The sequence below is a fragment of the Biomphalaria glabrata genome, chromosome 9 (genome assembly GCF_947242115.1).
Source record: "Biomphalaria glabrata chromosome 9, xgBioGlab47.1, whole genome shotgun sequence".
Taxonomy (NCBI): domain Eukaryota; kingdom Metazoa; phylum Mollusca; class Gastropoda; family Planorbidae; genus Biomphalaria; species Biomphalaria glabrata.
Window position 1 is genome coordinate 27,323,081 of NC_074719.1, and position 16,156 is coordinate 27,339,236.

General features: G+C 36.9%; 1 protein-coding gene across 9 annotated transcripts in view; it reads left to right on the forward strand.

Moving 5' to 3' along the window:
* Positions 1–847: 847 nt before the first annotated feature.
* The window catches only part of LOC106077613 (uncharacterized), a 50,778-nt gene continuing 35,469 nt past the window's right edge, over positions 848–16,156 (forward strand). For 3 of the 9 annotated variants that reach the window (XR_008779769.1, XR_008779770.1, XM_056041175.1), the window contains exons 1-4: positions 848–1,000; positions 5,052–5,185; positions 7,206–7,239; positions 11,756–11,794. Coding sequence is in view for 5 of the 9 variants with exons in the window: in XM_056041175.1 (XP_055897150.1) it covers positions 5,060–5,185; positions 7,206–7,239; positions 11,756–11,794 (199 nt within the window). In the remaining 4 variants the exon portion in view is untranslated. Of the gene's footprint in view, positions 1,001–3,775; positions 4,069–5,051; positions 5,186–7,205; positions 7,240–11,755; positions 11,795–16,156 lie in introns of those variants that run through there. The other 6 variants (XR_008779767.1, XR_008779768.1, XM_056041177.1 and 3 more) reach the window with 4 other exon arrangements.

Here is a 16,156-nt window from a genome sequence, read left to right on the forward strand (position 1 = left end):
GAGGTCAATACGTGTGACCCCGGCTTGATGACACTGCAGCAGGTGTTCTCTGGAATCTACATGTATAAATAAAGACAGGATGTGACGTTTCCTCACGTGTTGTTCCAGATGATACTAGCAGTGTTTGTGCAACTTTGGAGGAGCGATTAGGGACTCTATATAAGCCAGAGAGTTAATGTGAAAGTCAGTCGTGAGTGAGCCGTTACAGTCGATACAGACGATGTAAGACGTGTGCGGCCCTAGTGGAAGAGAAATGTGTACGACTCGATGCAAGTTAACTAGGATAGAGTTAACTGGAGTGGACTACTGTCGTTAAAGTCTATACAGCGAACTACAGTGGACATGAGCCGTTACAGTCGATACAGTTGATGTAAGACGTGTGCGGCTCTGATTCGGTAGACTTGAGTACGACTTGGTTCAGCTTTGGGAGATCCGGAGCGACACTGGGAAGTGTGTCGTTGGTCTGTTCTGTGGAATACGGCTCGATGCAAGTTGAGAAGAGATGAATTGCAACGAAGTGAATAGATGAATTGCAACGAAGTATAGCTAACTGTAAACTGACAGATATTGTACAGTCTTCTACGCTACATGTTACAGTAACGAATTGTTAGAGTTAATAGTCATTAAAGTTATATGAAACTGAAAGTTGAGTCGTCAAGTTCTTTGCTGTGTTTTTATTTGTGTGCCAACTAATACATCTAGCCAGAAGAATCAGAAATACGTAACAATATATATATATGATACCAGGCAAAGGAAATTATCGAGAAAAAAATTAATGATAGCAATACCGTATTAATCAATCTTTTGTATATCATCAAGCGAGACATGACATTATATTAACACATGAAACTGATTATCTCTGTTTACAGTCAATAAAACGCGGAAGTGTTAAGAGTTTATCTCTAGAGATATAATACTTGATAAAGACTATAACATGGTCACAAACTATAAGGAGTTGCAAACCATTTCAACAAAGTGTACTGCCGTATTCCTGGAGTCAGTAAGTTTGTAGTTAGTCCAACTTATTTTTTTAAGTGTTACATTGACACATTTATTAAGTAGACTCTCAGAGGCCTGTAATGTTAGTAAAACAGAGGGTTACAGTGTGAGTAAAACAGAGGGTTGCAGTGTTAGTACAACAAAGGGTTGCAGTGTTAGTAAAACAAAGGGTTGCAGTGTTAGTAAAACAAAGCTTGCAGTGTTAGTAAAACAAAGGGTTGCAGTGTTAGTAAAACAAAGGGTTGCAGTGTTAGTAAAACAAAGGCTTGCAGTGTTAGTAAAACAAAGGGTTGCAGTGTTAGTAAAACAAAGGGTTACAGTGTTAGTAAAACAAAGGGTTGCAGTGTTAGTAAAACAAAGGGTTGCAGTGTTAGTAAAACAAAGGCTTGCAGTGTTAGTAAAACAAAGGGTTGCAGTGTTAGTAAAACAAAGGGTTGCAGTGTTAGTAAAACAAAGGCTTGCAGTGTTAGTAAAACAAAGGGTTGCAGTGTTAGTAAAACAAAGGGTTACAGTGTTAGTAAAACAAAGGGTTGCAGTGTTAGTAAAACAAAGGGTTGCAGTGTTAGTAAAACAAAGGCTTGCAGTGTTAGTAAAACAAAGGGTTGCAGTGTTAGTAAAACAGAGGGTTACAGTGTTAGTAAAACAAAGGGTTACAGTGTTAGTAAAACAAAGGGTTGCAGTGTTAGTAAAACTATTTGAAGCTATCGTTGTATTGTTAATAGTACATTACGCCCTGAGCTTATCGTGTAGAAAAAAACAAGACAATCACTAAGCGTGCAGTATCTTATTCTTAATGTTTGGTCTCTGGTTTAGTTTAGCCTTAGTTTTAAAATTCTTATTAGGCGGATTTATACGATAAAGTAAAAAAAATCGTTTAAAATGTTAAAAAAATATGTAACTTTGAATTTCCTCTAGGCAGCTCAAATCTTATCTTATAAAATACAGACGTTAATTCAGAAAAAAAGATGATTGCGTCCTACGCGTGTCCCTTGGTCAATCTAGTCATGCATGTTAACTACAATTACAAATATAAATAAAGTAAAATATAAACAGGTCCTTAAAGTAAAAAGGTTAAGAAAGGCCCCAAATAAAAATTGTCCCATTTCTTGAAGATTTGAAGCCCTCGTCCTCACTCAACAATAATTTCCTTACATAGAGGCAATGTTGTGACATTAAACTCTAGTGTGGATTTGTAGGGTATGTTCAATATTTTCGTGATTCCAAATTGAGGAGATTTATTTCGTAATAAGGATATTTTTTGTTTGTTATTCCTTCACTTTACAACAATGTTCTCCGGCTAGACTGTACTGTTTAGATGATCAAACATAGTTCTGAGGAACATAATTATGCTTTGGCTGTGAATAATCTGTCATTAGCGTAATGAAACGCTGCTTATGAAATGCTGTTGTAAATTATATTCGACTTCTATTCATACTAAATGCATTCTTCCTCTTTAAAAAAAAATAAACACATTATTTATAATGTAAAAAGCTTGCCTACTAAAAAAGAAAGCTAAATTTAAAAATACAATAATAATAATACAAAATGTTAAAAATGCATAAATGTTTTTAAAAACATACAGAACAATTACACTCTTTAGTGATATAGTCTCCCGTGTTTGTTTTTTTTAGCGGCCCATAAAACGAAATAATAATAATAATAATAATAATTTTATTTATAAAGCGCCGTTAACAAACAAAATGTAGGCTCAAGGCGCTGTAACAACATTACAAACATAAACATAAGAGCTAAAATGACAGTTAATCCAAAAAAGTTTTAAACAGATAGGTCTTAATGTTCTTCTTAAAAGTGGTGTAGCATGTTGTCTGTCTGAGATCAATGGGGGAGTGAGTTCCAAACCTTTGGTCCGTGAACTGAAAAAGCACGCAGACCGTAGCTTTTGAGGGAGAAACGTGGCACTACTAAAAGCGTTGAGTCCATTGAGCGCAGGGCTCTCTGGGGGACATATGGAGTAATCAGTTCGCTAAGGTATAAGGGCATCTCATTGTTATATATACACTGATGACAAAGTGTGGCGACCTTGTAATCGATTCTCGCTTTCACGGGAAGCCAATAAGAGCGCGCGCAAGAGCTTAGTAGCAGAATCTAGTCTAGTTTTTTTAAGGACTATTCGAGCGGCGTTGTTCTTTATACGTTGCAGCTTGGCTATTTTGTCATCAGGTATACCTGCTAGCACGGCGTTGCAGTAGTCAAGGCGGGAGAGTATGAATGCCACAGCTAGCGTTTTTGTTGACTCTGTTGTTAAATATGGTCGGATCTGGCCTAATCTGCGCAGCTGCAGATAAAGACCTTTGCAGAGCTGACTTATGTGTGGGTCGAAAGATAGTGTTGAGTCGAAGAAAACTCCAAGATTCCGCACTACATGGACACAATAGACGCTATTAGTTTTGTGTGGTCTGTCTGTTCGTCCGTCAAAACTCCCTTGGCTGCGCTGGGGCATAATACAAAAAATTCACATAAAAATAATAAAAAATCAAAGCAAAAAAATCAGTCACTAAATTCCGACCCAAGGGGCATTTCATTTCGGTGGGGGGGGGAGTTAAACCCAAACACCCCCCCCCCGGCTATGCCCATGGCAGCTATTCCCTTTTCGGGGGCCGCCCGTTCAACGTTTCAATGTGTATTTTACTAAAGTAGTTTTAAAATATTTAACAAGTAGTCATTCCGATTCTGACCTTTGCAACTTCTTGTGTGACGAAAGTGTCCAATCCTTGATTCACAGCTGCGGTCACAGGTTGGGCATCTGTCATCACCAGGCGCCGTTGAATTTTCACTGTGTCACTGTTGAGTATGGCATCTGCAATCCGGGACCCTTCCTTTATGCTCGCTCTCGATGTGGATCTATCCAGTGCCACTTTTCCCAGCTGCTTGTGTCGATTTTGAAGAGCTTCATGTCACGTTTACATACATCCGTATACAGTGGTCGACCAGCGTCTCTCCTGCCTTCTGTTAGATCGCCATATCTTGTGGAAGTCGACCTTCTGGCATTCTATGAACGTGGCCAAGCCAGCCAAGGCGTCTGCTACTGATAACACAGTGGATATCCTGGTACCCTGCTCTTCGTATCACTTCTTCTTTGGTTATTTTATCTGGCCACCTTACTTTAAAGATCCGCCTTAGAAAGATATTGAGGTTGGACGTGTTGGATGTAATCATCTTCTTTTTTGAAGTAACGTCTGTATTATATAAGAATAGTAAAAGCAGCTTTTCTCATTTCGGGTAACGCTTAAAATGTTCGTCGGGTTCGTTATTTAATGCGTGCACATTGAGGTCATTTTTCACTGCTTCGCTGGATACTTAAAAGAACGAATAAGTCTTGCGGCCCCCAAAAAGATTTATTAAAGCAAACATAAGCTATCACTACAGATAGTAGATTTATAAAAGTAAACTTAAGCTATCACTACAGATAGTAGATTTATAAAAGTAAACTTAAGCTTTCACTACAGATAGTAGATTTATAAAAGTAAACTTAAGCTTTCACTACAGATAGTAGATTTATAAAAGTAAACTTAAGCTTTCACTACAGATAGTAGATTTATAAAAGTAAACTTAAGCTATCACTACAGATAGTAGATTTATAAAAGTAAACTTAAGCTTTCACTACAGATAGTAGATTTATAAAAGTAAACTTAAGCTTTCACTACAGATAGTAGATTTATAAAAGTAAACTTAAGCTTTCACTACAGATAGTAGATTTATAAAAGTAAACTTAAGCTTTCACTACAGATAGTAGATTTATAAAAGTAAACTTAAGCTTTCACTACAGATAGTAGATTTATAAAAGTAAACTTAAGCTTTCACTACAGATAGTAGATTTATAAAAGTAAACTTAAGCTTTCACTACAGATAGTAGATTTATAAAAGTAAACTTAAGCTATCACTACAGATAGTAGATTTATAAAAGTAAACTTAAGCTATCACTACAGATAGTAGATTTATAAAAGTAAACTTAAGCTTTCACTACAGTGTAACTATCTTCTCTTTGTTTCACTTGAGTACGACATTTGTATTAATAATGAGTTTTGTTCTAGGTTTCAGAATGGCACATACTATTATGTTAAGTTTGGTGACTGGACTGATCGTATTCTCTGTATTTATCAAGAAGTTTGTCTTAGTTTGGTGTCTTGAGTTCTCTGTCAGTCTTGGGAAGGCCTTGAAGAAACAGGTATCAGTAAACTCTAAAAGAAAAGCATGACATTGCGTTCAACAAAAGCAATTAGTAACAAGATAACAAATAGAGTCCTTCAGAGGCTGCCTTAGACTGACATTAGATAAGAAATATTCTGAATGACGAGAAAGGAAAAATGTTTTTCACTACATCATACGGCTTAGTTAAACTAAACATGTCTTTTTTAATACAAGAGAGTTAAAGAGGGTTACTAAACATTTTTGCATGAGCTCTAATTTAATTTAATGAAATCATTACGAATTCTACTAATTATACTAAATACTACGCAAACCCAGTTGCGACGTTGACGTTGAGTGTTACGTTACTTTGGAGCCCTGAGATGTCAAGTTCTTTGAATTGGTTGTGTCATGTGGTACAGTTTGCAGAGAGCCTGGATAGTGGGAAACGCTACAATACATATTCAGAATTAAGGAATAATCTTATATCGATAATTCGATGGTCTAGCATGAAAATTAGATGTAATTTAGAAAAGAGATTCGTATACAATCATTTAGTGTTTAATTTTTTTTCCTTAAAAATCTGGTACATATTATGAACAAAGATCAGATTTGTATGAGGTCTTAGCAAGAACATTAAATGTACTAGAAGCTAGAAGTGATATTTTTTTTTTTTAATTTATATCCGAAACAACCGATATTGAGATTTTTTATTGAGATCTGAAACGGTCATTTGGCGTTAGTAGAATTTAAAAAAAAGTCTTTTGTAATGTTTCAGCAAGAAAATTAAATATAAAACAAGTCAAAATAACGATTTACAACAATTGTTTGAAGTAAATGACCTTCACCTTTTAAAATCTGAAAACCCTAGTTGATGTTTTTGTAAAATAAGTCATTTGACAAAAATTTTTAGTTGAAGATTCGGAACAAATTGGTATCGATAATTTAACTATAGTGACGTATTGTCCAATAATATAAAGTGTAATATAAGTCAAAAAACGACTTCAAGTAATCATTTGACGTAAGTTAGTTTAGTTTTTAATAAACAATATCCACACAAAAAAAGTAATAAAATATAATCAGTATAGAGATTTTCATTTGGCTTTTACATGTGTTTTTTTTTTTTTAAATCATGAACAAGCAATTTTTGTATCAGTTATTGCAAAGTTTTAGCAAGAAAATTAAATGTGATAGAAGTTGAAAGAGCGGCAATAAGCACTCGTTGACATTCATTTGCTTTTCATAAAACCATCCGGGAATTTTATTAGAGATAAAAAAGAAATGTGCCGCGATGTTTTGGCAGGCAAATTAAAGGTGAAATTATATATTCAATAGCCTTTTATTTATTTATTTTTGCGATCTAGACGTGACGGGCAGAAAGACAAAATGCACAATAGTAACCGGCTTTTACCCTGAGGGGCACTAAAATAATATAATAAAATCTGATTCTACTACACGAAAGTCGCTCCATAAAAGTCGATTTTAAATAATGTGCGTGATATTTACATACAAACTGCATTCTTTGCCTTTACAAACAAACAGAAATATTTTCATTTTATTTTATATATAGATAGAGATAAGAATAAATGTTACAGTAAATACACTTTCTTTGTTAACATATTGTTAATACACATTTCCCTCATCACATCTATGTTTTAGAAGTGCTGTATTTTTATGAAAACAAAATCTTTTGCTTAATAAATTTTAAAACAAAACGGTTTGATTTTAGAAAACAAAAAAAAATTAGCCGTTGCACCTAAAGTTTGCAAGCCACAACGCTTTATTTTTTTTGCTCTTCTAGTTTTTGAGAGTGCGACAGACGGACATTTTACACAAAACTAATCATGTTTGTTCCCCTTACATGGGGCCGCTCAAATATTTCTAATCGCAAGACTTTTTGTTTGTTTGTCTAGGTGTATTACACATTGAACTACATGACTGGTCCAAACGAATTGATACAATTACCTTAATAATAAACTTTGTTTTAAAAAAGTATTTTCAATGTTTTTATTGTCCATCTATTCTAAATATTTTTCTATATTTTCAAATCACTTTTCCAGTGGGTACAGCGCTTGATGCAAGATGAACCATGCTGTAAGCTCTTTTTTTTTTGTGTATGAAATTGATCATAATAACGTATCTTTATATTGCAAAGCTTCTATCAACTCACTCCGTCTGTCAATTTTGCACAAATGTTGTAAAGGTTCTATTAACTCACTCCGTCTGTCTATCTGGCACAAATGTTGTAAAGCTTCTATCAACTCACTCCGTCTGTCTGTCTGGCACAGATGTTGTAAAGCTTCTCTCAACTCACTCCGTCTGTCAATTTGGCACAAATGTTGTAAAGCTTCTATCAACTCACTCCGTCTGTCTGTCTGGAACAAATGTTGTAAAGCTTCTATCAACTCACTCCGTCTGTCTGTCTGGCACTAATGTTGTAAAGCTTCTATCAACTCACTCCGTCTGTCTATCTGGCACAAATGTTGTAAAGCTTCTATCAACTCACTCCGTCTGTCTATCTGGCACAAATGTTGTAAAGCTTCTATCAACTCACTCCGTCTGTCTCTCTGGCACAGATGTTGTCAAGCTTCTATCAACTCACTCCGTCTGTCTATCTGGCACAAATGTTGTAAAGCTTCTATCAACTCACTCCGTCTGTCTCTCTGGCACAGATGTTGTAAAGCTTCTATCAACTCACTCCGTCTGTCTATCTGGCACAGATGTTGTAAAGCTTCTATCAACTCACTCCGTCTGTCTATCTGGCACAGATGTTGTCCACGTTATTTCTCTTACTTCCCAGTCTCGGATCAAGTTGAAACTTTGCACATTTATTGTTTCTAACAAAACATGATTTAATAAAAACTATTATTTAGTTAATAAAATAGTGGCAATTAATTAATTTAGTTTGATATTAACTATTTCATGTACCCAAAATCCTACAGCATTGAGATACAGTGTTGTATATGTGGAGTTCTTCCCCTTTTTTAAAAATAAGTACTTGAATAGCTCAGCGGTAAAAACGTCGACCTTCCGTCGTGGATGTCTTAGTTCGAATGTAGACACGAGCAACTTTTTTTTTTATTGCTTTTGAAAAGCAGCCTTCTCCCCTCCCACTGGTCAAGAGAATTGATTTGACTACACGCTTACTGAGTATTCCTTAAGTATGAACGCTACGCTGAACAAAAAGAATTGGTAGAAAAGTTTTCAATCGCGCACATTTTTTATTCGTGATCTTTAAATAGCTGACACGATTGATTCCACTTACTTCAATAGAAATCTCTAACAAAGGCTATTTATGTATAGTTTACTTATTTGTATTCAAAACTTCTCAAAGCAAAGAAAACAATTTTTTTGACCTGAGTTTCATCACGGATAATCCCCTCATCTTCTGTTAGCACTGTGTTTCAATGATAGTTGTTTGGTTCAGTGCTGGGCTAATTCAGGTATAAAGTAGGATTACATTTAGGTGTACAATACGAACTCAGATGATCAAATCACAGAAATATATTATACCTAGACTGGCAATGGAAATCTCTAACATTACCGGTACACAAAGATGTGAAAATTTAAAAAAAAATGCTGAAACAAGAAAAGTTGTTTTGTAAAGTAAGAAACGTAGCTGTTTGTTTGTTTTTTTCAACCCTAACCTATGTAACTGTTGTGACACTGTTACTATACGGCATTTGTGGCCAACTGTGACACACACAGTCAAGTGTTGTGTACCTGACCAGTTAGTGGGCTGGAGACCGACCACGAGTGTCTGTACCTGACCAGTTAGTGGGCTGGAGACCGACCACGAGTGTGTGTACCTGGCCAGTTAGTGGCCACTGGAGACCGACCACGAGTGTGTGTACCTGGCCAGTTAGTGGCCACTGGAGACCGACCACGAGTGTGTGTACCTGGCCAGTTAGTGGGCTGGAGACCAACCATGAGTGTCTGTACCTGGCCAGTTAGTGGCCACTGGAGACCGACCACGAGCGTGTGTACCTGACCAGTTAGTGGGCTGGAGACCGACCACGAGTGTGTGTACCTGGCCAGTTAGTGGGCTGGAGACCAACCATGAGTGTCTGTACCTGGCCAGTTAGTGGCCACTGGAGACCGGCCATGAGTGTGTGTACCTGGCCAGTTAGTGGCCACTGGAGACCGACCACGAGTGTCTGTACCTGGCCAGTTAGTGGCCACTGGAGACCGACCATGAGTGTGTGTACCTGGCCAGGTAGTGGCCACTGGAGACCGACCACGTGTGTGTGTACCTGGCCAGTTAGTGGGCTGGAGACCGACCACGAGTGTCTGTACCTGGCCAGTTAGTGGCCACTAAAGACCGACCACGAGTGTGTGTACCTGGCCAGTTAGTGGGCTGGAGACCAACCATGAGTGTGCGTACCTGGCCAGTTAGTGGGCTGGAGACCAACCATGAGTGTGTGTACCTGGCCAGTTAGTGGGCTGGAGACCAACCATGAGTGTGTGTACCTGGCCAGTTAGTGGGCTGGAGACCGGCCATGAGTGTGCGTACCTGGCCAGTTAGTGGGCTGGAGACCAACCATGAGTGTGTGTACCTGGCCAGTTAGTGGGCTGGAGACCAACCATGAGTGTGTGTACCTGGCCAGTTAGTGGGCTGGAGACCAACCATGAGTGTGTGTACCTGACCAGTTAGTGACTATTCACTGCAGTTTATTAATGTAGCCCAGCCACTGGTAGACATGTGTAACTTCTCTTGACAACGATCTTGGAATTAGATGACTATTTTGCTTTAGATGTTATATCGAAAAGGGAAGTTTTATCGTCAAAATCATCTGTTGGGGGTTTTTAAACTAAAATATATCTGGAGTTGTTTGGGTTTTTTTTTAAGAGCTAAAAATACCTCTTCAATATAAAAAAAAAGCAAATTACACACTAAAATATAAATATAAAAATATATATAAATATAAAAAAAAGCAAATTACACACTAAAACTATTTGAGCGTGGCCAATCCCATAGGGGGTTTTGAGTTTAAACTCCTCTTCTACAGATGGCTTTTTTTTTTAAGTTTAAAACCCCTCCAGATGGTTTTGAGTTTAAGATCCCACTACAGTGAATTTTGAGGTGGAAAACCCCCAACAGATGATTTTGACGATAAAACTTCTCTTTTCGATATAAAATCTAAACCAAACTACAGTCACCTAATTCCAAGAGCGTATTCAAGAGAGGTTACACATTTTTACCAGTGGCAGGGCTACATTAATAAACTGCAGTGAATAGTCATCTGCCGAAATTGAAAAACACTAAATGTGGCTCAACAAAGATGGCTAAGACAGATTTTAGGAGTCAGTTATAGAGATCGGGTCTAAATCAAGGAAATTTTATGCCGAACTGGGAGTCGACCCCTTAGTAACATTCTGAGAGAGCGACGCATGAGGTTTGCGGGACATAATCTCCGACAAAATGAATTACGCATAAGAAGAGTTGCAATGACATCCTAGTACAATTTAACGCCATTCATTCATGGAGGTCCTCATGTCAGGTGGGAAGAGGCTTTAGACAATTCCAGTGACAGATTTTTATGGAAACAGCTTGACGGCAAATGCGCCGAACGGCGCGGGCGGGTCTAGGCGGCGCCTTCGACATAGACATACGTCTGTTTATAGTTATGAGGACAACAACTACATGTTGGTTGTGTTACATTTTACAACACTTCACCTAAGCGCTAATGCTAACACAATCACTTAGTGTGTATATTAAGTAAATACATAAAGTCCCAGGAGACAAAGACATATTACTGAATTTGAACCAAGTAGACAACATAGAAGATATAGTAGTACAAGAAAATGGAATTCAAAAACTATTAGCCAACACCAAACCAAATAAAGCTTCTGGACCTGATGGTATTCCAGCTAGATTACTCAAAGAACTAAGTAATGAGCTAGCCCCAGTGTTCAAAATACTCTTTCAGGCTTCACTTAACCAGGGCAGAGTACCAAAGGACTGGAAAGAAGCTAATGTCCCCCCCCCCTATTTAAAAAAGGAGAAAAATCTGACCCAGGAAACTACAGACCAGTATCACTTACCAGCATCACATGTAAAATCCTAGAACACATAATATGTAGCAACATCATAAACCACTTAGACAAACATAATGTCCTCACACCATACCAACATGGCTTTAGGAAATATAGATCATGTGAAACACAACTAATAGGACTAATTGATGATTTTTCAAAAGGTTTAGATAATAGTGAACAAATAGATGCTATCTTACTAGATTTTTCTAAGGCTTTTGACAAAGTTCACCACCATAGTTTGCTTAAAAAATTAAAATATTTCGGCATTAATGGTCCACTGCATCAGTGGATTAAAGACTTTCTGATAGGGAGAGAACAAACTGTAATAATAAATGGTTCAAAATCCCCCCCCCCCGAAAAAAATCCTGGCTACGCCCATGAAATATATATATATATATATATATACATATAGGCTGTTTTATTTTGCTTGTTTTTTCTTTGCCTTTTCGACAGCTTGTTTAAAATTAGAGTTTCAATTATATACATTAAGACAAATCATTAGAAATAACTCTATTGTCTTTTGTATTTGTGTTTTGAAGAAATTAACAAAAAAATTGTTTTTATATTCAAGCAGCCTACTTCTTCAACTATAGATCTCGTAATATCTTTGGTAAGTACATGTGGTACGAGTATGGAACATTTTCCAATAGCTTTGAATTCCTCGTTTTGAAAAGTTAATTTTTGATAATTTGAACAGTGACATTTGACTACGTAGATTAAGGCAGTAAAAGACCTACAAATGTATTTTTATTATTAAGATGTCCTGTTGTGTTTTTTTTTTTACAATACCTTTACTTAAGTAACTCCTTCATGGAGTAACCTGAACCTAAGTGGGTGCTGAGTCTAATTTGACCGTTATAATTAAAATAAATAAATAAATGTAAATTTGGCTACAGACTAACTTTAGGTACTCTAGGTCTAGAGCCAACATGGCGCAGTCAGCCCTATTACCGTAATTATGCAATAACAGAGGAAATTTAAAGTTGCTTCAATTCTATTAACGTTTATAAGCGTTGCTTATATTTTAATATTATTTAATATAGATTTATCTAGATTAGAGATCTAGAAGTAGATCTAGACTAGATCTTAAGAGATCTAAATCAAAACTTTAAGTCTAGTGTTAGACCTAGATGTCCATAATGAACATTTCAATAAATAATCACAATTAAGCAGCTGACGGTGTCACAGGTTCTATACCAGAGTTTAATCAAATATTTTTAAAAATTTGTTATCCAATATTTCAAGTTTAAAGATGGAGATATTGACTATTCAAATGTTTTTATTGTTTTTACAATTTTTTCAAGTCAGAACGCCATGGAACCTGGATCGAGGAACCTGGATCCAGGAACCTGGACAGCTGATCTAAAAAACGGCTCTAACAATTTTCTAGAAATTTAACAGTTGATGTATGTTGCTGAGAAAAGAATTACTCGCTCGTTGGCAACATGGGGAAAACTCTTATTTTATTGTTATAATTTTTCGAAGTAAAAAAAAATAAATAAATATAAATTTGTCTAGATACTAAATTTAGTTCTAGATACAACATGGGTTTTGAACGGAAAATCGCGTTCTTGAAATGAATATCGCGTTAGGGAATTTTCAAATGTAAGGCATTCAAGAGTATAATAAATTAATGTTCTATCAAGCCTTTGTATTTCATTTGTATTTTATTTTTGGTATTTCCCCAAAAAGCCGCAGTCTACAAATCCTATTCTCTTAATTCTTGTATGTATTTTATTTCGAAATCGACTCTAACGATTTTCTTTAAAATTTCAAGGTATAGGCCTATGTATATTTGAAAAAATTCTCAACTCATCGGTTGAGGTCCACGTTACATCGGTTTGAAAATGTTTCAGTATCGAAAAAATTAATTTTGGCCAGAATGCTTTATGATTGAAAATATTCCATGACGTCAAATCGAAAACCGCTTACGTCACTAGGTTCACAGCAGTACACTAAAACATTTCTTTCCAAACATTAACAAGTTTTAATGAATCGATAGACCTTGTTACATCTCCTCTATTATATTTTTATTAATAACTCGCTAGAAACTACCTTAGGTCTCGATACGTCTAGATGTCCCTGGGTTCAGCTGTAGTTACAAATAAAACAACACTCGATCAAACACAGAAACTTTTAATAATCTTTACGACATATCACACAAGCTGGACTGTAAGCTGGACTCTCTCTCCATCTCACACTTCCGGTCATTCGCGCAAAAGTAAAAATAGATCATACATACATACACACATTCATCCGTGACAGACCTAATTAAACATTTGCGCACCATCTTATTGTAGGCTGTATTGATATTGTCACCAAAGTAAAAGCCATCTACACACATTTCAGCAATTAAAGTGTAAACAATTTATAAATCACTTAAAACACTTAAAACATACATAGGGAAATTTAAATAAATTTTTATTAAATAGGTGTCCTCTATAAAGCTGATAGGTCAAGTTTTCTATTCAAAGTAAATGACTAACTATTCCTAGTTTAGATAGCTTAGAATCATTAACATAGTCCTACTATGCAGGGTAATATTTGATTTTGCTGGTGAATTATTACAATATGTTCCAGCTTAAAGCCCCGTACCAAAACAAAGGAAACGATCCTATCACAGCTTCACTACGCGTTACTTCCTCACACTGAACATCAGCGTGAATGAATTTGTGTACGCTTCAGCCTCTTTGGGTTTAATTATATAAATCTCGGAAAAAAAGGGAAGTTCCAGAATTCTCCCAATAAAATCTACTCAGCCCCAAAGATCACCGTGAATAGACAGCCCTTAACGTGGTATACAACTTCACAAATCTGGGAAGCGTAGCAACAAATGACGCATTGCTTTTAAGGGAGATTGCTTTTGGACGCCTCCAAGCGACAGTGCGCCTGTCTAAAAAATCAGGGTCTACCAAGCAGTGTTTCTGTCAACCCCTCTTTGTGGATCTAAACATGGGCACTTTACAGAAAGCAACTAAGCTTTTTGAACGCTTTCATCCAAGATGCTTTCACACCATCATGGACATACGGTAACAAAACTGCATTACAAACAGCCATGTTTTTGCGACTGCCGGTATGAACTTCCTATAGTTGGACAGTCACGCTGGACAAGGCACGTATCCTGTATGGGGGACGAACATTTGCCATGGCTATCTTTTTTTTTTATTGCGTTGAAAGGTGGTTGTCGTAACAGAGATGCCCAACAGAAACGCTTCTTTAGAATAATAACGCAATATTTTTAAGTCTCTTAGAAAAAAAACGCCATTTTACTTAGTTACAAAGTGCATGTTTTACCCTACAACGTAGACATTGTGCATCCCTTGATGTTTGTACTAAAGCCATAATAAATAGGGTTATGACTTATGAAACTGCAGGTCTTTTAAGCTTGCTCTATCTGCCTGTCTTGGAATGATCCAAATGTAAATTTTTTTAAATATTCTCATTTTCGATGGCTCGTATTCTAAGGCGCTCGTGGTCCTTCTCTTTGTCACATCAGCGATCAGCCGTTCAGGTGTCCACCATAAACACGACTCCTTAACAAACGGTCAGTGGATAGTGACAACTGCTGGATTTGCTCTGTTTTTTTTTTTTTTTTTGTAGGGGGGTCATTTTGTCATTACCCGGAAACACGTGTAGTGGAGAGGCCCAAGAAGATTTCATTGGCACTCAAACAATCTTGACTTCACGTTAGAATGACACTAAGAAATGGCCTGTACATGGGCAAGTCAGCTCTTCCTTCTTAATTACAACGTTTAATGCACTCGGTACTTTGCAAGAGGGGGCTTAGTGGTTAAGCGCATGGCTTCCGAACCTGAGGTGCTGGGTTCGAATCTCAGTGAAGAGTGAGATTTTAAATTTCGGATTTTTAGGGTGCCCCTGATTCCACCCAATTCTAATAGGTACTTGACTTAAGTTGGAGAAAATAAAGGCCACATGACACCCTGCTCGTTTACCTTGGCCATAAAACCAAATGACCTTTACATCTACTGCGCAATAGATCGCAAGGTCTGAAAGGGAAACTTTACATTACTTTACTTACTTTGTAAGCCTTCAGGGGGTTAGTGTTTCTTTTCTCTTTTAAACTATACTAGTCGACCCACGGCAAAGCATACGCTTCTATTTTACAGGGCCGGCCTTATGCCACAGCAACCTATGCGTCCGCAGTGTGCCCGCACTTTCATAGGACCCGCGCTAATTCTAGGTGTATATATTATTAAATTAAACCATTTTATAACTTATAACAGATTTCCCGCGGCCTCCTGATTTACCAGGAGCTCCTGGAAATCTCTTGAAATTGCAAAATTTACGAAAAAGTCCTGGAAATATCCGGAAATTATTAAATCTTTAGAAAACTCAAACAAATTTCCTGAAATATATAGACAAAAATTGTCATTGTCAATATGTCTTTACGTGCTGATAACGCGAATGTTCTCTTGTGTTGTATAAGAGCCTCTTCTGGCCTTGTTAGAATGTTCTTTGTGCAATTAATAGATATCCTTGTCCTCGTCAACTGTGTTGTTGCGTAGTTTTACTATGATTACTGAGTAATAGCACCACAGCAGACGAAATATATATTCTTCATAATAAGATATACAATAATTGGCAACTTCAGCCATCACAAACTAGTCTAGAATATTTCACCCAAATTAAAATTACAATTCCAGTGAATTCTTCCAGCACATAAATACCAAAACTTTTGTCTAGAAATACAAAACACGTCTATCTCCCAATACATCATGGCGCACTGGTGGATCCAGGGGGGGGCGGTAGGGGCGATCGCCCACCCCTCACTCGGCCGACCCCCCACCCCCCCGAAGGGGGGGCGGACGAATTTTAGTATAGAATTCACACAATTTGTATACTAATTTATTACTTATGTTAATGATATATACTAATTATTTTTATTTTAACCTATTTTTTTATTATTTCGCCCCTCCCCCACTTGTATATTGACCGATTTGGTGGTGTCGGG